This window comes from Herpailurus yagouaroundi, unplaced genomic scaffold, assembly GCF_014898765.1.
Source record: "Herpailurus yagouaroundi ecotype Mexico unplaced genomic scaffold, PumYag 191, whole genome shotgun sequence".
NCBI classification, from domain to species: domain Eukaryota; kingdom Metazoa; phylum Chordata; class Mammalia; order Carnivora; family Felidae; genus Herpailurus; species Herpailurus yagouaroundi.
In genome coordinates this window covers 1,816,024-1,840,184 of record NW_024412422.1, presented here as the reverse complement: position 1 = coordinate 1,840,184, position 24,161 = coordinate 1,816,024, and the positions used below count along the sequence as shown (strand labels likewise).

At 45.1% G+C, this 24,161-nt stretch overlaps 1 protein-coding gene across 22 annotated transcripts in view; it reads right to left on the bottom strand.

Annotated features, from left to right (window-relative positions):
- Positions 1 to 567: 567 nt before the first annotated feature.
- GIT2 (GIT ArfGAP 2) overlaps positions 568 to 24,161 on the bottom strand; it is a 52,218-nt gene continuing 28,624 nt past the window's right edge. For 6 of the 22 annotated variants that reach the window (XM_040443577.1, XM_040443578.1, XM_040443579.1 and 3 more), the window contains 8 exons: positions 22,231 to 22,373; positions 20,003 to 20,152; positions 16,073 to 16,321; positions 14,389 to 14,478; positions 10,098 to 10,180; positions 9,324 to 9,512; positions 4,643 to 4,706; positions 568 to 3,927 (listed from right to left, as the gene is read on the bottom strand). In XM_040443577.1, the coding sequence (XP_040299511.1) occupies positions 3,715 to 3,927; positions 4,643 to 4,706; positions 9,324 to 9,512; positions 10,098 to 10,180; positions 14,389 to 14,478; positions 16,073 to 16,321; positions 20,003 to 20,152; positions 22,231 to 22,373 (1,181 nt within the window). In that variant the 3' untranslated portion in view covers positions 568 to 3,714. Of the gene's footprint in view, positions 3,928 to 4,642; positions 4,707 to 9,323; positions 9,513 to 10,097; positions 10,181 to 14,388; positions 14,479 to 16,072; positions 16,322 to 16,878; positions 17,656 to 20,002; positions 20,153 to 22,230; positions 22,374 to 24,161 lie in introns of those variants that run through there. The other 16 variants (XM_040443589.1, XM_040443590.1, XM_040443591.1 and 13 more) reach the window with 11 other exon arrangements.

Here is a 24,161-nt window from a genome sequence, read left to right as displayed (position 1 = left end):
GGAACCTGCCTTAAGAGACCGAAATAACCCCACAACTCCTTCACCTGGTAAAGGAGGTGAGGGCTACTGTGCCCGGCTGGCTTTTGCTGAATTTGAAAAATTAAACTTTAGGAGTGAACACATCATGGTAAGATCAATGGAGCAGATAATCCTGATGCACAATTTCTTTTAAGAAAGCTACCTGCTAAGGGGCGCCTGAGTGGCTCGGTCGGTTGAGCGTCCAACTTCAGCTCAGGTCATGATCTCACGGTTCGTGAGTTCCAGCCTCGCGTTGGGCTCCGGGCTGACAGCTCAGAGCCTGAAGCCCGCTTCAGATTCTGTGTCTCCCTCTGTGTGCCCCTCCGTTGCTTGCACTCTGTGTCTCGCATTGTCTCAAAAATAAATAAACGTTAAAAAAAAAAAAATTAAAAAAAAAAAAGCTACCTGCTAAGCACAAGGAGGAAAAAGGTTGTAATTCCTGTAAACTCACAAGAGTCCCCTGGGCAGAAAAATATTCACTACTGTCTCATTAAGGATTAGGTTATGGGAGAACTTTCTGTAAACATCACCTCATTGACGTGAACAGAATTACCACAAAGACACTATAGAGCCTGTTTATTGCATAACTAGCAGGCACAAATTCCAAAACGATTTTACAACGCTTACAGGGTTGTACAATAATTACAGGAATAGAATGTACAATAAACACAAAAAGTACAGAATAACGAGTGACATGGATAAAACACATCTGAACAAAAGGCATTTCGTTTTTCCTATGCAGCATTTTCTTTTTTTAAAAAAAAAAAAAAAAAAAGGGTGCCTTTCACCGGGACAAGGAAAGAAGGAACATTCTATGATTGGGGAGCTCACAGCCGCTGTGGACAGACACATGCTAGCCTCACTCTTGGTTCCGCAGCATCAATCCCTGGAGGCATGGGGTAACAGCTCCTGAGGTGCGCGTCTACACTTCCAATTTTATGAAATGCCGCATTTGATCTTTGGGCCCGATTCCCTGTTCTTTGGCAAATAAGAACTATTTGCGTTCTGAGGCAGAGGAGGGCTTCAGCTAAAGGAGCTTCGGGGCAGAGCGGTCTCCTCTTCAGCAAGCGCCAGTTTCATAAAGTGCACCTCCGTCCTCTCGGTTTGGGCGGGAGGAAGATTTGAGAACTAAGAGTGACGAGTGACCTTAGAGAACGCAGACGTTAGTGCAAGGCTACGGGACACACGTGCAAAAGATGGTGAACAGCCGTTCAGGCAACAGAACTGGGTCTCAGAAGAGGTGAGGAAGTGTTCAGGGCACCGAAGGGAGGCTGGCAGCCCCTGTCATGCACGTCACTCCACCTAGAACTTCCTTCGGGGCGTTGGCACTGTGGGTTGACAGAGCAAACGTCTGTGCCGCTCTTACAATCGGAGATGCTCTCTGGGTCCCACACTCTTGGACTTTGTCTAGGGGCACAGAGACAAGGTCCTCCGTCACCAGTCCTTGAGTGTTCCAGTGAAGACGCCACCGCACCCACCGCAGACAACTCATTATTTAGAAGCCCGCCCTCCCTGGGAGGCCGAGGCACCAGCCCAGGACTGCCACTGGGCTTCCCCGAGGCCCCTGCATGGGCCCAACATGAGGGCAGGTGTGTGCAAGAAAGAGAAGGGACAGCTAAGTATGTGCAGCATGCAGCAAAGGTTATCAGATGGGGCTCGAACTTAATTTAAGGTAGAAGGCATCCCCTCAGCATCCAACAGGAACATGGCACTTAGGATTGTGCAGAAAAGTGGATGAGTCTTTTGGAGATGTGGACCCTTTCCCCGCGCTACTCAGTGTAGCAAAATCTGGCAAAAGCATCCACACGCTGGGCCTTAGTAAACCAAACACCATCACGGTGCTTCCTTCATGACAGCATACGGTCAAGCTATAAAGATGTTTGTGAATCAAACAGTTCTGTGAAAACACAGGCTTATTTAGCACGTATTTAGGCAACTGTGATTACTTTGACTTCTTCACGTGTATGAGCACTACGGGACAGAATACATGGGTAAGATGAGGACTCAAAGCAACTTAACACAGGGTAGGGGTGGCCAGGTTACAGGTAAGGCTCGGAGGTAAACCAGGTGCGACCTCATACTGCAGCTGACAGGACCCCTGGGCAGAGGCTGTGAGCTGGCAGCCCAGAGGTCACAGTTCCCCCGCACATGTGCTCTGAGAAAGTTTAGTCACCAACATTTATAAACAGAGGAATGGCACAAATAATATCCATGTTTTTGGAGTCTCTTAAAAAATCAAAGCTCCGGCCAGCTCGGGCCCACTTTTCCACAAGGCAGCCTGGGTGAGGCCGGGGAGCTGCTGTCCCCATCAGGTACACCGTTGCTCCCTGACTGTCCTCCGCCCCTGCTCTACACCTGGCTCACTTCATTCATCTCCATCAATGCTGCCTGGCCCCTCTGGTCTAGGTCAGGGTCTGAGCCACACCCACACAACTCCTGCAATAAGCGGGGGCAGGAACATGCTTTAGCATTCAGAACAAGAAAGGTCTTTTCTTCAGTAGCTTAAAAACCAACGTCAGTATGTTCCAGAACTTAAACCTGTGCTTTTGTAGCTTTGGGATAGCCGGTGGTCAGCTAGAGCACACTCTCTAAGGAATTCATGAAAGAGGATGTCTCATTTTTAAGTACCAGCGAGACAATGGAGGAGAAACAAACTCAGATGACCGCAGACACCTTACCTTACGAGAAGTCCTTAAAGGTGATGAGATTTACCAAACAGGCCATGTGACAAAGCTTTCGTGGTTAAAGGAGTAATCGAGTTCTGGGGAAGAGATATGTTACCACGTCGGGGAGCAGGTAATTTCTCTTCCCATGGTTTATGGCAGTGGTATCTGAATGGGGTGGCACAGAGTAAGTTATGGCTTGTGGGACGTGGCTCCTCCTTGCCGCACGTCTGGAATGACACGTCTGGTTTCCTGTGAGAAGGCAGAGCCCTGAACCACGCGTGATGATGTGGCAGCACTCCCACCTGGACAGGGCCACAGGACACGTGACGTGGGGGATGAGTACTTATCTGGCACCACGGAGACTTCAGGATGATAGCAAAATAGAGACAGAAGATCAAGACAGAAACATCAAATAAAAGAACATCTACCAAGACAGAACAGGTAAAACAAATGGAGCAGTCCATTGTTTCCAAGTGAGACTGTCACGCTACTTTTAGAGAGTGGCAAAGTCCTTTCTCTACATCCATGTTTGGAAACACCCTAAACTTAAAGATTCCTGCACTAGGGTGGAAAAACTCGCTTATTGCACAATGCTTCGTAGGGAACAGATGAGGTGGAATTTTTTTTTTTTTTTAACCCAATTCTCTCCAGAAAATGTTTCACTAAAAATCTCACTTATAGTTTTAACCCTAGACGGGCAGTTTTAAAGGGATGGAAAAGTTCTAACAAACTTGAAACAATGAAGCTATGCTTTTGAATGACTATGACCATCAACTCAACAACAGTCACGGACAGCACAACGGAACACCGGAGAGGAAACTGGCAGACAGGCACAAAATAAGGCAAGTGGGTTAAATTAATAGTCAAAACTTTTGTTAGAAAACATGCAAAAATAATACTGAGTTTCTTAAAAACAGTTTTAAACTTTCACTGAATGTCTGTTTCTGTAAAAACTGCCAGAGTTCCGCGTCTGCATTTGAAACTGGACTTTTAAAAAGCCTGGAAAATAGGAGGGCTGGCGCCGAGCTGCTCAGTTGTTGTTCTCTTTGGTGGTGATGGTGACCAGCTGCTTGGCGGCCTTGGCAATGTCGTACGCGCACTGGATGACCTGCTGTGTGACCAGCTGGATGTCCGTGGGCGGGCCGGCGTCCCCCGGGAGGGTCTTCTTGCACTCTGACTGAAGTCGGTAGGCGCTGGACGTCAGCAAGCGCAGCGAAGTCCTCACCGTGTCAGACTTGGGTTTCTAAACGGAAGAACACAGTCATCTGCCGTGAACTGCAGGCTGGACGCCCAAGAGCGGGGACGAGCCTTCTTGCGAAGACAGCTCAAGCTGTTCCACAGCAAACGGCGGTTCTGTCACGCCCTTCCCCAGAGGCAGCGCACGGGACACGGCAAGCTGCCCGGCCCACAGCGTGCGAGATGCCCACGTGCTTGCACTCAAAGGTCAAAGTGCATGCAGTGTCAATTTAGTAGGATATCCTATTCGGAGGTGGTTTTTGACAATGTTAATCCACTTGGATGAAATATTCCAGACACCATTTTAACCTATTAGTGCTTTGCCTTTAGCACGGTGCTCACACATTCTTATTAAAACCAAGATCCGTGTAGGACAAAATTATTCCCATGTTTGCATATTTAAAACATATACTACAAAGAGGTTAATATAAAAGGTCCTGAGAAAATTTCTTTCAGTTCATTGAAGAGGGTCTGAACCGACTGGGGTGCCTGGGTGGTTCAGTCGGTTAAGCATCCAGCTCTTGATTTCGGTTCGGTTCATGATCTCGTGGTTCAGGAGATTGAGCCTCACGTCAGGCTCCGCAATGACAGTGCAGAGCCTGCCTGGGATTCTCTCTCTCCCTCTCTCTGTCCCTCCCCTGCTCGCCCACTCTCTCTCTCTCTCTCAAAATAAATAAACATGAAAAGAAAAAGGGATCTGAACCAAGTAGGAAGTGACTTACTTTGGGGAACAATGCTGCCATTTCAGTAACAGCTACGTGTATCCTCTCTGAGCAGGGAATATAACTGCAAGAATATTGAAGAGGTTATTCAAAGACAGCAGAAATAACGCAGAGACAGAGAGTACCAGGGGGCTAGAATGGGTTCCATTTATATGTCCCCCACGAAGGGGCTGAGGCCGCAGACAGCCCACTGTGGATGTCACCCCAAAAGAAGCAGGGTCCACACCCTTTCTCCAAAGTTCATTCATTCTGATAAAAAGTCTCCACACATAGGACGTAGGTGACATACACGACTAGTTAGGGGAAGCCACAGAACAGTCTATAAAGATATTCACACTTCCTCCAGTAGGTCATTTGTTTTTCAGGTGCTTCATCTCCCTAATTTCTTGAAAGACAAACAAGGATTCCCATGCACAGGCCACAGAACTTAAAAATAAAGGACTGGAAAACATTTCTTAAAATTACAACTGGAGCTTGGGGCACCTGGATGGCTCAATTGGTGTCCAACTTCGGCTCAGGTCATGATCTCACAGTTTATGGGTTCGAGCCCTGTGTTGGGCTCTGTGCTGACAGCTGGGAGCCTGGAGCCTGCTTCGGATTCTGTGTCTCCCTCTCTCTCTGCTCCTCCCCCACACATGCTCTGTCTCTCTCTGCCTCTCAAAAATAAAGAGAACTAATTTTAAAAAAAATTTTTTTTTTAAATTACAGCCAGAGCCTATACCTCAACACCCACATGTTGGTTAAAACTGAAGGACACTTCTAAATTCCTTCTATTCAAATGCATCTCAACCATTAGGGAATTGAAAGCTTTACTTTGGGTAAAGAGAAAACACTGAGTCAGCTCTTATACTGGATCAGACACATACCTACTTTCTCATGAAGCTGCCATGACTGTTTGTAACAGGCAGCCATGAACACAGCCGGCACTCTCTCTGCTCGCTTCACGAGCTCTAAGAAGACAAAGCTCATTGGCTCTGCCTGTCCTCATCCTTTCCACCAGGCCGCCTGGCCTCCTAGGGACCCCCTAGATGACAGTCTGAGAGCTGAGGCTTCAGGAACACTGATGGAGTGCCAACTCTGTTCTCAGCACTTCGTGGAGACTCATGTGCTCCTCCCAATGGCCCTATGAGGCTGGTATTAACACACCCATTTTTCAAATGAGCAAACTGAGGCCTGGAGAAGGAGAGAACTTGCCCAAGGTCCCACCACTGGTGAGAGAGAGCTGAGCTCAAACCCAGCTGTCCAGCACCTGGGCCTGGGCCTCTCACTGACACATCACAGTCCTCTCTTGGGATCAGAGACACAACAGATTTACGTCTTTCTTTATAGCAAGCCTCTTTCCACTCGTGACTAGTGATTCTGACTTCTCAGGTGATGGGAACTGGAAGAATGGAGACTTCGGTTTCATTCAGGATTCTTATTCTTGATATTGTAATATGCAACATATGAGGCTAGTTTCCTGCGCCTTAAAAACGTTAGGCTTCTGCCCTGAGTAGTATGTTTTACAAACTACTACTGCAGAGAAAAGACAGACTGAAGATGAGACTGAGCAACAGTTCTGAGACAGCACACTGCCACCCAGGCTTGGGTTTTGTTTCTGGGAGAGCTGACCCACAGAGCCCAAAAGGGAAATGCGATATGGGAAAAGCTCTTTGGTAGCCTGTTGATGGCATGTTAGGAAATACAGTGCAAATATTCAGGTTTGGCCTTCCACAAGCACCCATGTGGCTGTTTAAAAATTTCCCTTCCAAGATGGAACCAAATCCTGTTAAAGACTGTCATAAGCACCTCTGTACTTCATCTTTGTAAGAAATCTAGTCTCAAAACTATTTTAATTAAGACTGGGGCATCTGGGTGGCTCAGTCGGTTGAGAATCCAACTTCGGCTCAGGTCATGATCTCGAGGTCAGTTGAGTTTGAGCCCCGTGTCAGGCTCTGTGCTGACAGCTCGGAGCCTGGAGCCTGCTATGGATTCTGTCTCCCTCTTTCTCTGCCCCTCCCCAGCTCACACTCTGTTCTCTCTGTCTCTCAAAAACAAATAAACGTTTAAAAAAAATTGAAAAAAATAAACTGTTTTAACTAAGACTGGCTATGTTTTAGTTAAATCATTACATTTCCAGAAAGTGGTTTATATTATCCCAAAATACTTTCAAATGGGAAATCCTGACTTTTACCTTTGCAAGCAATTAGAACCACACACCACATAGTAACAAAATGGCCCACACAGAAGGGGTTTTTTCACTTGTAAATATGAAGGGGCAACGACCCATCTGGTCACACAAATGCTCAGAAAAAGACCCTCTGAAAGCAGCCACTGATTCAGGCCTAAATGTTACTTAAACCAACATGCCCATTACATTAACACTGGTTAACATCTTCATTTTGACTCCAAAATAGAATTCAACCTTCCCCTTGCTGCACAGAAGCAGGGACGCCTTGCTTTTCCTAAGGATACCTCCCCAAAACTCACTCAGTATGAAATACTTTAGGATGTCCTCAATGAACCACAAAAGCAAGCACGCACAGAGTAAGGAGAAAGTTCATGTTCACAACTTCCAGCTCTTATCTTTCCTCAAAGAAGGCTTGTGTGCATACTGTGAGGTCTAATAGTGTGTGCATGTGTGTGTATGCGAAAGAGACAGAGACGGACCAGGAGTGGGGCTGTAAGCTCAGGGTGGACACCAGACTCAGAGAAAGCTGTGGGCAGCTTGCTAGGCTCAAGGGACAGGGGCAAAGCCTGAGTGTGCCCGCATGGGCTGCTGGTCTACCCAGAGTGAGCACAGGTGACAGATAAACAAGAGGAGAAAATAGGAGGAAAAGGCGTGGGTTTAATCAGTACAACTCAGAGTTATAAGTGAAAGTGTCTTGCACATGTTAAGTAACCACAGACTTCAGTAAAGCAGTGGGCAATTCGTAAAACATAAATTCTCTAGGTCAATTCTGATTTAAACTAAAAAGAGTTTAAACTCTGCATCATCCTCTCAGGGTCTTAAAAAAATCAGATCTTCATGTTTTTGCATGATTTGTATGTCTTAAAAAAAAAAAGGTGTGGGGGGTGGAACTTCCCCAATTGTGCCAAGCACCGTATTTCTTTCGGTTAAGGACAGAAATGGCCTCCAGGCAGATGTTTCTATTTTTGACAATGCAATGTAAACATATTTTTTTGTTTGTCTGAAATACAAGCATGGTACTTGTGAACTAAAGTAAATCTGTTGTCAACTGGTAAGCACCGGCAGCTTGTGGAGTGTGGGGGATGGGGAGGAGCAGTGTGTGATAAAGAGGCTGCCTGGGAAGGAGGGAGATAAACAGCCGCCTAATTCCCATGGACCTCTGAGGACCCTCCAGCAGTCCATCCAGGAGGACAAACGCTCATCCTTCACTGAACACAGACTGCTCCTTTCTCACCAAGTAGGAAACAGTGACATTAGGGAAAGTCAGAACTGCAGAGAAAAAAGGGAAAGGGGAGAGCAGGGCAGTCTAGCCTGGCGACACCGGGAACACAGAGAAGGCAAAAGATTCTGGCCCATCTTTATGTGGAAGGAGAGAACAGAGAGGACCAAGGAGGAGCAGTACCCGTGTCCCCCGAACAACTTCTGTTACTGCACTGCACGCAAAGGAGCTCTTCACCCGAGCACTAAACTTTACTGACCTACGGAAAACAGTGAGATCGTTCTGGGGTTTCGACGGACCGCTGCTGCTTTCTTAAACCCAATGGGAGGATGTTAAATGCTTCATGAGTGTGTCCAGATGCGGCTGGCCATGTGAAACTAGGACACTGCTCAGGACAGTTAACGACCCACCACTAGTTCTCAGAGAACCCGTGCTCAGGGAATAAAAAGATGAGCTGGAACAAGAGCCAGTCCCTTCTCCACCGAAAGAAATAACTTTGCAGGATATGGTTCTGCTCAGAGTAAGATGAATCTCATTTCAGGAGCACAGGTGACGATTAGGTCAATTGTTATTTGTAAACCACTTGTTTCTTAGATGTTTATGCACGCGTACACGCATGAACACACATACATGCACACGAGGGAGGCCTAAGAAATCAAGTTCATGCCAAGATACCTTTTATGCCAGGGACGCCTGGGTGGCTCAGTCGGTTAAGTGTCTGGCTTCGGCTTAGGTCACGATCTCACAGTTTGTGAGTTCAAGCCCCACGTCGGGCTCTGTGCTGGCAGCTCAGAGCCTGGAACCTGCTTCAGCTTCTGTGTCTCCCTCTCTCTCTGCCCCTCCCCCACTCATGCTCTTTCTCTCTCTCAAAAATAAACACTAAGAAAAAAAAAAAAAAGATACCTTTTATGCCAGCCAACTCAACTCTAGCAAGGGCACACACAGGGAGCACAGTGGCTGGAAGAATCAACTGCAAGCCCTAAGGAGCAGCTTCTTGCCCCTCACCATCCAGCACCAGCAATATCACTACCCCAACCATGCTGCAATTTTACTTCTAGAGGCATCTGCTTCCAGAGCCCTTCGTAAGAATGCAGAAAATTGAAAACATCATGTTAAAAAAAACTCACCATCCAAATCTACAAATCTGTTCTTAAGCCTGTTGTGTAAACCTGAATTTTCAAAAAATCTTAAAAAAAAAAAAAAAAAAAAAAAAAAAATCCCTGTTCCTAATGGAGCAGCCTCTCTTGCAGAGCATGTCCATTTTTCCAGGCAGGATTTTCAAACCTCCTTACCTGTCGTGTTTATTTTCTTGAGCCGCTCGTAGAAGCTCCTGTATGTTTTTGGTGATCTGTTCAGTTTTCCGGATGACGTCTTCCGTGCTGGGCAGGATAGGGCTTGGGGCTGCGTGGGGTTCTGCCGTATCTGGTACTGAGCCATCGCCTTGCCACACCACACTCCTCTGCCTTCCTTTTCTGCCTGACCTGCCAACATTAAAGAAGTGGCCTGCTGTGACAGGTGCTCATGAGCTGCTGCTCTGCTTCTAGGAGCCACTGCATGTGCATCTGCTGCTGCATGAGCTGGCTGCTCTTGTGTCTTGTGGTTTCCTTTATCCTGTCTTGCAGGGGACTCACGGTGAGGCTGTGTCAACAACAGGCAGCCACAGCTCACGGGGAGGCTGTTTCATTCTACCACGGGGCTGGAAATTATGACTCCTGGAGAAAGGGTAAAGATGGCAGCAGGGAGGAGGTGTTGTCATTAAGCCATCCCTAATCCAGCTCATCCCTTGGGGTATAAGCATAGAATGCGACCTGATGTTGACTTAAGATACCGATTTTAAGCACACTATAGACACTCAGAGACGGTCTGTAACCGGCCGGTAAAAGAACAGGCCCCTGGGGTAATATGGGATAAGAGGTTGGACTATGAACTTATGCGTCCATATTTCATGACCTTATGGGTCTGAACATAGAGTGGAGACACGTGGGGGATGAATCGCATCCCCTAAGCATGGCCACTAGGTCTCAGGTTTGAGAGCCCGCCCCAGGGCAGTCCTCCCACAGCTGTACCCTGTGTCGTCCGGGTCTGTGTCATTGGGGGTGTTGTCATAGTCACTTTCAGGCGTGCTGTTCTGCTTCTCCAGCCTGGATGCCTGAGAGAGAAAAAGGCAACACCCGTTAGTTTTGAGCACAAGACATCTGGGAGCCTTGCCTAGGAATCATTACCTGTTAGGCCATGGGGCCTTTGTGGCCCAGATCTCACTTGGGCCAGGAGCCAACCCTTTATTGAAAATTTAGTAAAAGATGAATAGTAGACCCAGAAATGGTTTCTCTTTTTCTTGGCACCATTTTCTTCTTAGCTCAGTGGCAACTCCATAAACAGATCCTTGGTATAAACTAACACAGACATGCAAGGCAACACCCGTGTTTGGTTCTCTAAGGAATATGGAGTTTAACTATAATATAATGCACAGGCCAGCGCTTACGTATCCAGAGACCGCCAGCACTGGAAGCCAGCTGTAGATTATCTACTCTAATACCAGATGAGAAATGAAGGGCCAAAGAGCTGGGGGACAAAGCTAGTGCCACAGAGTCAGCAGAAACCCAGCAGCGAGAACCTAGGTCCTGTCTCCTACCACCTCCACTATTCCATGCCTTGCGCCCTGACGACTGTCACCATTCCAAACATTTAGGGCTCTCTAAGAACTGCCCTCAGAGACAGTTTATACGAGCCACACAAGAAAACCAGCACTATTAACTTACTGCTGCATGTCGTTTGTGAACCAAAATGGGTTAACCCGGCACAACACTTGGTCTCCAACCACTTTTATGTTTCCCAAAAAAATCTATCTCTTAGAATATAAATATCTGATGCAACTGTGGAGATCAAAAAAATGGTGCACAGATTCAAAAGAGGGATCCTAAAAATGTTTTGGGCAAATGGCAGCATGGCAAAGTACAGGGCCTTCCAGGGTGACAGAATTTGAAGGGGAACACATTTCTCTGAAGGAGACTATGTTAGTTCTGGAGTGTTTAATAAACAGAATTTCCCCTCAGTATTTATTTTATCCATAGTGCTTGAGAATTTCTTCATCTAGAACAGGTGTCAGTGGAAGCTGATTCAAAACCTAACCTGATTACCTTGCAAAATACAAATATGAGCGATTTCCACCTTTATACCTGAATTTAATCCAAGTTAATCATGTGACTATGGAATTTTATCAATGATGCAATAAAATGTGGCTAAAGATACAGCTGTAAACTAAGACCCTTGTTTAAACCTATGGAGACCTTGTAGCTTCATCCAAAAAAAATGGCTACCACAGAATTGGCCAGTTTTAAGAGTCTATATAAGGTCCAATTATTTGCTCCTTGCTGGTAATGCTGCTTGGCCCTCTGAAGGCCGGATGCAGACAGGCAAGACCGTCAGCCCCAGAGTGGAGAAAGACTCCTTATTCACACCACATTTTGCTTTACTCTCCCCATAGTCTCTCTTCCTCCTCCCAGGGCAAGGGCTCCCTTCTTCTGTGGGCTGAGGTTTTCCCACTTTTCTGAGGGCTCTATTTGGTCCTAGCCACTCTAAGATAAGATACTTGCTAGGCTCCTAAAATTCAACGTGAACTCATACTTCTCCCACTCAAACGCATCTGGCAAATGATTTAAAATACTGGCTTGGTGCCATAGGAGAGTCTGTAAAGCTGAGTTCTATAAAATCTACAACCTTCCAGATTCCTGTGTTTACTACCAGTAAGCAGTTCTACTTCAACCACTGCCTTATTCTGACCTGGCCTTATGAATCTATCAGTGAGTTACTGACCACTACAAGTGTAGCTGGAAGACCAAAGCTAGGCACTGTACCTAGTGCAGGGAATGGGGACAGCTGGCTCTTCCAGAGGTGATCTAAAAAAAGCTCCCCCAAAACAAGCAAACAAAAATACCCCATCTTACCTTTCACAGGGAATGCTTAATCTTTAAATTTCTTTTCCTTTAGTTTTTATATATGCACATACAAGGATGAGTGTATGTGTGTGCGTGAGTGTGTCCGTACACACACACATGCACACACATACATAAATGAAATGTAAAAAACTTGCACTTAAATAATTATTCTAGAAAATTCATCCAGAGCTGCTCCAGTGGAAATATCTAGAAAACAGAATTAAACCCAGAGAATCTCACATTTTTATAATCAATCTTTTTGCTTTCCTTGAGGTAAATGTGATAATTACAAATCAAATGCATTACCCCACAATTAACAAAAGCACCAGGTCTCATTTAAACATTTTAGAAGAGTAACAACTCATGTATCTAATAAAACTACTCAGGAAACGTTCCTCAAGCACAGAAAACAACATATGGCAGTAACCATCCAGGAAATCAGTTACTTACGGATTCAGTCTTTCATCGTTGTCAAACAAAAGCACAGGACAGGATTTCAAATTAGCCAGCATTTAATTTTATGAAAATTACTGTACACATGCAGAGCTAAGATCAAGACCTATTAGTTCAAAGTGCTGCTCTCTCAAAGCTGTTAGTAGAAAAGTTACCTTCTAGCTGGTGCTGGTTCAGTTTACTGAACAGATGTGCAGCTGTCTCTGAATACAGACATGCCATAAATACCTAAACTCATAAAGAAGCAGTCAGGAATAATCAAGATTATCAGTTTCAATGATGTAACTGTTAATCTTGTATAAAACACTGTCTCAGCAAGCAGTCCTTGCAAGGATTCTCAAAACTACCAAAGACGACAGACTTTTTAAAAGACAAATCTCCCAGTGGGCAAAAGAGGTCTACTTGACTCTTATTAACAAAATTTCAAAGGAGAGGTTTCATTTCTATTTAACTGTCCCTTAGTTTAACCGAAAAAAACCATAATAGAAACATCGCAGTTCAGAACTGCCAAGACTCAGTATTGTACATCAAGAATGCTTTTCAACAGACTACCTCCAAGTGTGGAAGAGAGCCCCAAAGGGCCCCGATGAGCCATATGGCACCTGCAGTGGGAAAGAACCACTCTGTCATTCCTACTGATGTGGAGGGAATGGAAAAAGGCCCAGTGCAAACCCCACCCTATCTGTGAGGGTAGCTCCTCACGCACAGCCACCTTCCCTCCTCTAGGATTGGTTATACTATCCTTCTATTAAAGAAAGAGTGAGCCATGACCTGAACTCAGGCCATCAAAGCATATGCTCTCTCCACCACGATCCCAGCTTACCATCATGCACTCTGGGCAGGAAAGGGATTTTTTTTTAAGTTTTTTTTTTTTTTTTCTTTTAAATTTAAGTAGTCTCTACACCCAACGTGGGGCTCAAATTCAGAACTCTTGAGATCAAGAGTCCCATGCTTTTCCAACTGAGCCAGTCAGGTGGCCCAGGAAAGGATTTTTTAAACTGATGGTGCCTTTGGGAGCAGGGAGTCCCCAGGACCCTTTGACTTACCAAGAGGCTGGGTGTGGAGGAGGTGCTTAATAGACACTGCCGTCTGCCTACTCTAAAAGCAGCTTACCTGAATCATGTGTGGTTACTGAGAATGTAAATTACACATCAGCAAGCTGGCCTTGACCAACTCATCAAGTGAACAGCTTCATACTAACAGCTGCCTACACCTCCCATGCTGCCACATGTTGCAATCCTGATGTAGGACACAGGGACTGCAACACCTGGGTACCTCAGGAATGGCATTCACATAAAAAATGCAACAGGTTGGGGCGCCTAGGTGGCTCAGTCGGTTAAGCGTCTGACTTCAGCTCAGGTCACGATCTCACAGTCTGTGAGTTCGAGCCCCGCGTCGGGCTCTGGGCTGATGGCTCAGAGCCTGGAGCCTGCTTCCGATTCTGTGTCTCCCTCTCTCTCTGCCCCTCCCCCGTTCATGCTCTGTCTCTCTCTGTCTCAAAAATAAATAAACGTTAAAAAAAAAATTAAAAAAAAAATGCAACAGGTTAAAAAATAAAAAAAGCATGATGATGTCTTAGTGTTTCAGTTGGTCCAAATATCTGATAACTGTTGCTCTGGACAAATTTGACATGTTTGCCTTGCTACAATATTTAACCAGCAGCCAGCTAATTTTCCGAAGGCTTAAAAAGACCATATGTTTCAAATAAATGTTATAGGGTGAACTGCAAACACTGTTAAATATTAAGGGAAACTGGGCAACGTTGGGTTAGACCAAAGGGAGACCGCTTCGGACAGACATGCGCGTGTGCGTGTGCCCGCGCGCCACTGTGCTGAGACACCGGGGTGAGCACTGCCTCATGCAGGACAGAAGGGCAGTTAGTGGAGGGACAGGAGGGCCAGGGGAAGCACAAAGCGCCCAGGAGCACTGCCCCTCCTCCAGAGAGCAGACAGGTCAGAGTGTACTTAACCCTTCGGGCGCTTTCATCCCTCGACCAGGAAAGTGTGGAGGGGAAGGAAGGCAGAGACGAAGAGGAGGTCACAAGCGCACTCCTCCCGATCTGGAAGGGGAAAAAGAAACACGCTCGGGGAAAATACAAAACAAACAAAAACCCTACCACCTACCCTGGCTTCAGCCTGGGGTTTCCTGGTCAAAGAATCCTAAACAGCAACTCACTACGTGAGATCAGTGCTGAAATTTCTGTGACAGGCAGGCTGACTGCCATGTTAGCTGATGACAGGTCCCCAGAAATGTTTACTCCTTTAGTGAGATACCTCCCAGAAATTACTCAGAATTTATAAAGCTACTTTTCTATAAGAGAAAAGAGAACACCTAGCATAATTTATGAATTTTGTCAATAGTTTTTTTTAATGGATAGCCTAAACAAGTATTTGGTTTTTAATCAGGACATACAGGAAATGAGAAACTATATAAACGGTTAAGTTGGTTTATGTTATAAATCTACCCTTCAATACAGATACAGAACTTTTGCAATAAAGTGACATCACATTCTAAGTGTTTCTAAAGTAAAAAAGTATACTATGAAAACTGACAAAGTGGTTTTTCCTAACTTTTGTTTTTAGCTAAACAAATATAAGATTCTTCCGTTAGTTCAATGGCATTTCCATGACACCAAATGTATCAAATCAATTGCCTTAGAATGTTTTGGTCTAAACAACTTAAAAACTTGAAATAAAGGAGTCCTAATTACAATATAACATCATTGAAATTTTACCACACTAAAGCTTGACAAAATTAAACTAGGGTTTAATTTACTAGACCATATCCTTTACTCTGCATTTACTCTGAGAATTTTTTGAAAACTCCTATAAAATTTGAAGAAATAGTAACTTTCACATTCGAAACGATAAAGACTACTCTCTGAAAAAACAGAAGTTCCCAATGTCTATAGCGTCCTGTCAAAACACGGGTTTTTAAAAAATAATCCAAGACACATGTAATATTTGAAAACCTCACAACACAATACTCATCCCACTGTAAAATAAGATTGTTAGCAGCCTGTTACGGAACACAATCTTTGGAATACAATCCTTGTAAAACCAGTGTAGAGTTTTTACATTTCATTTGTGTGAAACGACAAAGCCACATTTTCTCCACCAAGGGGACAAGGGGGTGCAGAAGTTAAGCAGGCAGGCTGACCACACGCGGAGAGGCTGCGGAGGCTCGGAGGCTTCCAGACCTGCCCACCGGGAGGAGCAGAGAAGCACCTTGAATTCTAAGGGCTCCATTTCATAAAGGGGCAAGTGCCTGTCTACCTCAAAGAAGACAGCACTTTTGCTGGTGACCTTCATAATTTGTTTTTGTTTTTAGAAGTGGGGAAGGAAGCTTGTTACAAAGAACGTTCCAGTACTGGCTGGCTGGGAAAGATATTATGGATATGAGGGAGAGCAGAGGGAGAGGAGCTGAACAAGAGCCAGAGTCCCAAACTTTGTTGGGAAACTTTCAGCCAACGGCCCTATCTGCTTGTGGGAATACAAGCATCTGTTGACATGTTAATACAGCAAACACAAGGATAACTCTCTTAGCCTAGTTTGGCAAAGCAGAGACACGGGGATGTGCTGGTTCAGAAGAGAGAAAGCAACGGTCAGGATGGACAGAGAGTGAACAGCAGAAGCGCCAGTGGTGTTACTTACGTGCGCGGGGAAAGGCTGGAGTCTCGTCCTGCTCTCTTCGGGGTGGTTCACTTCTCCCATTGGGAGATATGGTTTCTGACCTGATCCCGTCTCGTACATGGACATGGGCCTACTGCCCCGGGCAGACAGACGTCGCTTTAAGGAAGAGTGGTTGGAAGTGTCTGTGTACTCAGAACCAGTTTGCACCTGATATATATTGGTTGTGGCCTGTTTCCTGAGGTTCGAATTTTCACTCTGGAGTGTTTGAAGCTGAAAGAAATGTTTGGCAGTGGGACGGTGTTTTTCTACAGCAAGCAGAAAAAGCAAACACCAAGTAAACGCATACAACTACCAGCTTTAAACAGTAAGAACAGTAACGGCTAGCTGGGTCGAAAGTTACAGCAACTACAAACGAGAACTCTTTCTCCTAGAATGAGCGACACACAATCAACTCACTTCATCACTTCAGCAAATTAAACAGCTTAGTTTCTCATTGTGGCAAAGTTGCAGTTTGGACTTGTTAAAAACGAAACGTCTAACTACTTAAAAACTGGTCATGGTGGGCCTGGGGAATGTTTGTGGGCAAGCTGTATTCTGGAGCGTTCTTAGGCTGTTTCAAGCAAGAGGTTGAGATCATTAAGACGTCACTTAGGTAACTCGCTTTTCAAATGATTCCTGAGCGATTTGCAAATGCCAAAAATGCCAGCAGACACCATGGAAGCAGCACAGAGATAACCAGGGTTGCTTTGCAAAGCAAGAAAGACAGTGAAGTTCAGCTTATGAAAAATCAGATGAGCTACTGCTTCCCAAAAAGCCAACAAGGAAAATTAGGATCAATAAATTTTTATTGCAGAATACTCTTGATATTCCAAACAATTTAGCACTTTTAAAAAAGAGAGGGAACTGAATCACGGTACGTTTGCTATATTAACATATCACGAAGAAAACTGGAGGCCTATCGAACTACGTTAACATCTTCGTCTGAATGCTCCACGTAGCACGCATGCTTCCCTCTGGTGATCGGTCATCTTTCCGCCAGGGCCGGGATACCTGGCCTCGCTCTCCTTTGGCTTTTGTCACTCAAAAACGCGACCATGGCAGTGTCAGCTTTAAACACTCTAATGTGCCTGGCACCACCCTACTTTAGTTAGAGGCTGTCACTTGGAGACCCTGATTGATCTTTCCATTCCTCACATGCAGGCTGCTTCATGGTGTTTGATGAATTAGAGTTAGGGGGTCAGCAAGGAATCGTGTCACTCCTTAGCGTCTGGCATTTCAAACACAATTAACTGAGTCCAGTCCTGCACAGTGTCCTTCCTCTCTGGTGCTCCTTCATCTTCCATGACAATTTATAAGCTGGGGGTGGTGTAAGTTCAGCTGTCTACTCTTTGACAGAGACTGTAAACTCTGACCAAATTCCCCACCAGGGCCAAGGCTTAAGTCCGCAAGCAAATGTATTTGAACCAGAAGATCATTACTTTCTCAATAGCAAACCCATTCAGGGTTAGGAGTTACTTTCAATTTTTATTTAGAAAGCACCGATCTGTGAAAAATACACCAATAGTGGCTGCTCCTCTTCATTAATTAGCATCTTTTCCAAGCAACTGTTAAATATGAAAGATCAGATACAAATCATGCTACTTTGTCAACTATAAATATACAAGAACGTTTACCTAACTTTGAAACAAAACCAACACATCTTTGCAAAATAAGCAAATTCTACATACTTTATAGTCATAGTGCCAAATTTTTGTGACAGTCTGACTTACTGCTTCTGCCACAGAAATCCCCTCATTTCTTGTTTTTTTCTATATGTGATCCACTAAAGAATGGCAGACAGATTGCTTCTATACCACAAAGGCTTTCAGGGTATAACTTCTAACTGCGACTTGTTTTCCAAAGAAAGAACAGCTGCAAAGTGATAAGCAGCCACCGAAAATTCCTACATTCCAGGACAGAGGCAGGCATCAGGTGCCTGTCAAACTATTTATTAGAGAGCCCCTATCCTAAAGTGAAATGGACGCAGTGCAGGGAGTGAGGAGAACAGACACATGCCTCTGGATGAGCAACTGGGGTGTCTGGTCATGTGTCTGTAAAAACCTTCCCTTAGGGTTTTTTAGACAAGGTCTTGAAACGTGAAACTTCATCTTAACGCTTTTCATGCCTCTAAAACATCCAGCGTGGATTTTACTTGAATGTGTTTTGATGAGCACAAGTTCCTTGTCTTGATTTCAAAAAATTTTAGTCCTCTGTATTTAGAGAGATGTTCTAGAATAAATTTGATTGATGCCAATCTTAATAAGAATCAGATCATACTTTTTGTTTGGAAGGAGTGTAACAGGTAATGAAAACTTACAGATAATTCAATAGTTCCAGAAATCAAGAGCATTTCTAAGAATTGAGGAGATAATCCATGAGCAATGGCAAATAATTTCACTCTGCATTTCTCAAGGTTCAAGACATTTGTTTTCAAAGATACGAGGTTATCTCTGGTGACTTCTATAAATACTAAAAGAGCATTTTAGAAAAAAAAGTGAAAATGAAAAAAAGGTGATGCTTAGCAGACTGATTTATACTGGCAAAGTCGGCATGTTTCAGAAAGAGTCACCTCAACAAATTTATTAGTTCAGTTAATGGGACAAACTATAATTCATTAAATAGAAGATAATTCAGAAAAGACAGAGGAAGTGCAAGCCCTCTATGATTGCACAGCAAAAGGGCTCTTGGTCTGCCTTGTTCATGGCTGCACACCAGCCCTAGACAGCGCCAGGCTGGCACAGAACAGGTGTTGGATAGAAATCTGGTTGATCTTGAGGCAGTATTGTAGGTTTGGAGCATTTTTCTAAAAAAAAAAAAGGTCTAGATCTCAACATAAAAAGAATTCTAGACCAAGCCCCAGGTGAGAGTGCACTGCGGTGCCTGTCCTTGACAGGCAGAGGGGACAGACTTTTTAGTTCTTTGGCCTTCCTTTAGGGAGCGTCACTGGAAAGGGCCCAGTCACAAAGGGAGCGAACCTTGTCCTCTGTTCTTGATAATGATTCTGAAACACTACTCTTCAAATGACAGAATTAAGGCACAGACACATACTTTGTTTTGTTTCTGCTTAAGGGAAGCGTACAAAATCTCATCTTGTAGAGAACTGAATGATGGTAATAGCACCCACAAAGTCTTGGACAGAATTGAGAATTTTTAAAACTTCCTTTTCTTAGCCTTCTCGTAAAGAGTTATGTCCATAACCCCCCTCTTAAGCATATTCCTTGCTACTATTAGCCACACTCCTTTTAGAGATTAATATGTTCACATATTTCTCACTCTCCCAAAAAGGAGTGAATGAGAAAATGCCAAATGGGATTTGTACAGCTCTCACTCATGCACATGAAAAATGTTTTCTTGTATTTACTGAGCGCTTACTCTGTGGCAGGCCCTGCTGTAGGCTCTGAGGATATCATAAATTAGAAGTACCGGTGGAAAACAGAGCGGGGGTGTGGGATGGGGCTGCTGGAGCTGGTGGGTAACAACTGAGACTAAGAGTGAGCAGGGATGACAGCCCCTGCATGGAGTGCTGGTCAGCACAGACACCTGTCCAGGCCTTTTGTCCGCTCTGTCTTCACGGTGTGATTAGTCTTTAGAAGGAGCAATAAACAGCAAGGACTGCATCCCTGGAGAGGCATGCAGATTCCCAGGGAGCACGGAGTAGTGCAAAGGTGGCCGCAACTAGGTTATTACATGTCAACTACTTGGGAAATTCACTCTGGATTTATTTCCCATCAAAACCACTTCGTCTGAACTCCAAATACACACTGCTTCCAAAAAGACAGCTTGGCCAAAGGTTCTTAGGTCTGTTACAATAACTGCTTTTCTCCCCCTCTGCCCACAAGCATCGTGCCTGGGATTCTTCCTTATGCTACAGGGTTAAAGAGTCAATCATCCTGGCATTTATTGACATGTTACCTTTTTCTGCATAATTCTCAGCTCGTCACTCAAGTTGTTATTCACCTTCATTAGCTGTTGTATCTTGGCCTCAGAAGCCACTAGAGCGTTTTTGACCTCCATAAATTCCTGCACAGTGACTGGTCCATCTGATAAATCTGAATCTAGGCTCTAAAAATAAATTGGGGAAAATGTTCACAATCGGAGATGATGATAACATTCAAGACTCACAGCTAAAGAATTTCTAAAGTCTGACCATGCCAGCTGGACTGCCAAGTTAATCAAACCAAATCAAGCCTTCAGGGAGTAATGCAAAAATAAAACATAAAGGTAGAATTACTGTAATACTTGAAAAATACTAGAGTCGATATTTTCTAACAGAACAGGAGGTGCAGCCCTAAATCTAGTCTGACGATGACTCTCTCAGTGCATTTTTCTGGTATTGCCTGACTTTCTCTTGCCCATTCCTTTTTCTTTAAAGGTTTTAAGTAATCTCTGCACCCTATGTGGGGCTCGAACTCACAACCCCAAGATCAAGAGTCACATGCAACTGAACCAGCCAGGTATCCTCCTTTTCTTTTTAAAAATTCGTTCTTTCAGTAATTCATTCATTCCAAACTGTATTGAGCATCAGGCAGTGTTCTAGGGACTTGGGATATGTAAAAAGGGAAAACAAAGATCCCTGCTTCCACAGTGTTTGCACCCCAGCAGAGTGGGAGAGAGACAGAAGATGACAAGTGCTGTGGAAAAGAGAATATGGAGCAGGGTAAGGGGCCGGGGAGAGAAGTAGGGGTGAAGTGGGTGCGTTTTAATAAGGCAGGTGAGATAAGCCTTTGGGTAGGTGAGACATGAGTAACAGCCAGAAGGACATTAGTCAAGTGGAAGGACAGTAGTTGAGTGACTGTCCGGAGGAGGAACGTTCGAGCCAGCAGCAGAGCTCAGCTAGAGGGCGTGGGTGTGCAAGGCAGAGAGGAAGAAGCCAGTTGGTAGGATCTGGTCATGACTTTGGCTTTTGCTCTGACTGAATCTGGTGCTTCAGGGACACTGGACAGAGGCGGATAAGATGGGGCAAGTGACCTCTGCTGTCCCCTCCGCATCCCCTGCATCTGCCAGGGGCTCCACCCTTCTTACAGTCGTGTGAGCTGGACAGCTCTGGACACATCCTTTTTAAGTCCATACCCCCACTGCACACATCCAACTTATCACTGTTTATTTGTCTTCCTGTCCACCTGTTCTCAAACGTTTGTTGAGCCCCTCTGTGGGCCAGATCTGGGGCAAGGTCCTGGTGACTCAGCAGTGGGTGAACTGGCCAGGCCTCTACTGCTTCTCCCTGGGCCCACGTTTACTCTGCTACCAAGACTTCCCTTCCACCTAGACTCTCTCAGCACGGGGCCCGTGGTGGCCCGCGTCAGCTCTTGTCTGGACCTCCAGCACTACCCCACCTGGGTTTCTTATCTTCCTCCACTCTCTGACCCGCCGAGAACAGTACTCCCAAAAGAGAGGAACCCAAACTGCTGACCTTAGCTCTCCTCACCTGCCTAAGAGCTTCTCGGGCTCTGTGCTGTCCGCCAAGGTATGGACTCTTCAGCCTGGTGTCACATTCCTCTGTGGTATGAGCCCTGCCCTCTGTTGCAGCTCTGAGTTCCACTCGTTTTTGGCTGTCTCTACACATGAGTGGGTTCCTCCAGATGCCCTCTTTCACCTTCCCTCTGCCTAGACCACCCTTCTCTGCCTCTCCACATGCCTAACCCTGTGCATCCTTTGAGGCATATATTAACTGCCACCCCACTTACACAGCATCCCCTGACACCTGTCCTCAGCAACAAGCTGCATCTCCTCACACACCCCTACCCCCCAGCTTCCGTTTGTGCTTCTTATGACACTTTGAACCATCGAGAGCAGTTCTCTCTCCTACTAGGCAACTAGGCAGAGAGAGCCTCACAGGAAAGGGACCAGGCCTCATTCGGGAGAGTATTATCCAGAGAAGTCACTCAGTAAACATTTGTCGGAAGAATAAAATGCACTGGTCCCTGCTCACAAGTTTTATAAAGTCACAACTAAAGCTGTGATTTGGCAACGGACTTAGAGACACGGACCCCCTGTTGACCTCACTGGTCTAAGCTGGTAGTAAGCCGAACAGTACCTCCAGAGCACTTTTCACAGTGGTTGATAAATAAGGCGATTTTGCAGGAGGAAAGATTTCAGAGAGAAACATGTTCTTCCTTTCTGTGTGCAACATGTCACCTCACCTTCTGCCTATTTGCCTTGCTTGCAGTAGGTTCCAGATCCGTGTCTTCATCTGAGGCCACACTGTCATAGTCCGGCTGGTCATTGTCTTGACTCTCGACACTGTGCTGGTTACTGATTGTTTTCAGTATGAGCTCCACGTTGTCTATCAACAGAAACAAACAACTTTTCTTCAGGCCTAAAAAAAAACTTTTATCCCCAAAATCCACTGGGAAGATTTTTGGGTTTAGCCGTTTAAAGACTAAAAGAGGGGCGCCTGGGTGGCGCAGTCGGTTAAGCGTCCGACTTCAGCCAGGTCACGATCTCGCGGTCTGTGAGTTCGAGCCCCACGTCAGGCTCTGGGCTGATGGCTCAGAGCCTGGAGCCTGTTTCTGATTCTGTGTCTCCCTCTCTCTCTGCCCCTCCCCCGTTCATGCTCTGTCTCTCTCTGTCCCAAAAATAAATAAACGTTGAAAAAAAAAATTTTTTAAAGACTAAAAGAAAATGACAGAAATAGCAATGTTATATTCACACCAAAACAGGAATCACAGAGGTTATCAACCAGAAAGGGCCTTACTATCAACTGCATGGAGGTATTTAAGCATCCCTGCAGGCCACTTAGCAAATGTGGGCAAATTAATTAGGTGGTTTGGGAAAGTGCTGCTCAGATTGAGAAGGCAGGCTCCCAAGTTTCTCATTATTCCAGGAGACAGAGCACAGAGCTTAGTTCCAACTCATGGAAATAACACTGTAACTACTATAAGATTAACTGGGATTCTATTTTAATTGTAACTTGTTTACAAGGTAATGACATGGAAAAGAAACTGTTAAAATGGAGCCTAGTGAACTTGGTGCTCAAAGAACAGGCTCCTGGCATTTAGTTAGCTGACTGCCAGAGAGGAAAAAACAACTCAGTGGACACACATACCCATGCCAGGAAGGTATGGCCTACAGGGGAGCAGGGATGATTCCACAGGCTCTAACACGCTTTGAATAAAACGTTTCACAAATTATCCAAGCCTCTCCAACTTCTCTCAGTCAACTCAAGCTGACCTCTGATTTCCAGTGTTATTTCTGGTTTGTATCTGGGTGACAAATTATGGTTACTCAAAAGGAATTTTAAGTTTTCAAATTAATATTTAAAATATATGTATCATCTGACTACAGAAATAATACTCAATGCTGGGGTGCCTGGGTCGCTCAGTCAGTTGAGCGTCTGACTCCTAATTTCAGCTCAGGTCATGATCCCATGGTCCTGTGTTGGGCTCTGTGCTGAGTGTGGAGCCTGCTTAGGATTCTCTCTCTCTGTCTCTCTCTTTCTCTCTCTCCCCACCCCCTTACCCCTCTACCCCACTCACTCTAGCTAAAAATATATATAATAATAATAATAATAATAATAATAGAAAAGAGGCAATACTCCATATAGAATAATGGTAATCACTCCTAGCTATTGATCTATGTTGGTCTATACCCTTCCAGAGTTTTCCCTAAACATATACATATAAAGAGCCAATTTCATCAACAGCAGTTGGTATGGTATAGAAAGTTGCTGTGAGGGGCGCCTGGGTGGCGCAGTCGGTTGGGCGTCCGACTTCAGCCAGGTCACGATCTCGCGGTCCATGAATTCGAGCCCCACGTCAGGCTCTGGGCTGATGGCTCAGAGCCTGGAGCCTGTTTCTGATTCTGTGTCTCCCTCTCTCTCTGCCCCTCCCCCGTTCATGCTCTGTCTCTCTCTGTCCCAAAAATAAATAAACGATAAAAAAAAAAATAAAAAAAAAAAAAAAAGAAAGTTGCTGTGAAGACTAAATTAGCAAGTCCTGAACCAGTGACCATCGTTTCTGTGGAAACACAGGGTTGGGTTCCTGCCAGCCTCTGGTCACATCATTTCTGTCAACCAATCGATATAGAACCTTACTTTATGTGTGTTTCTGTTTAAAGGCACCTTTAGAATATA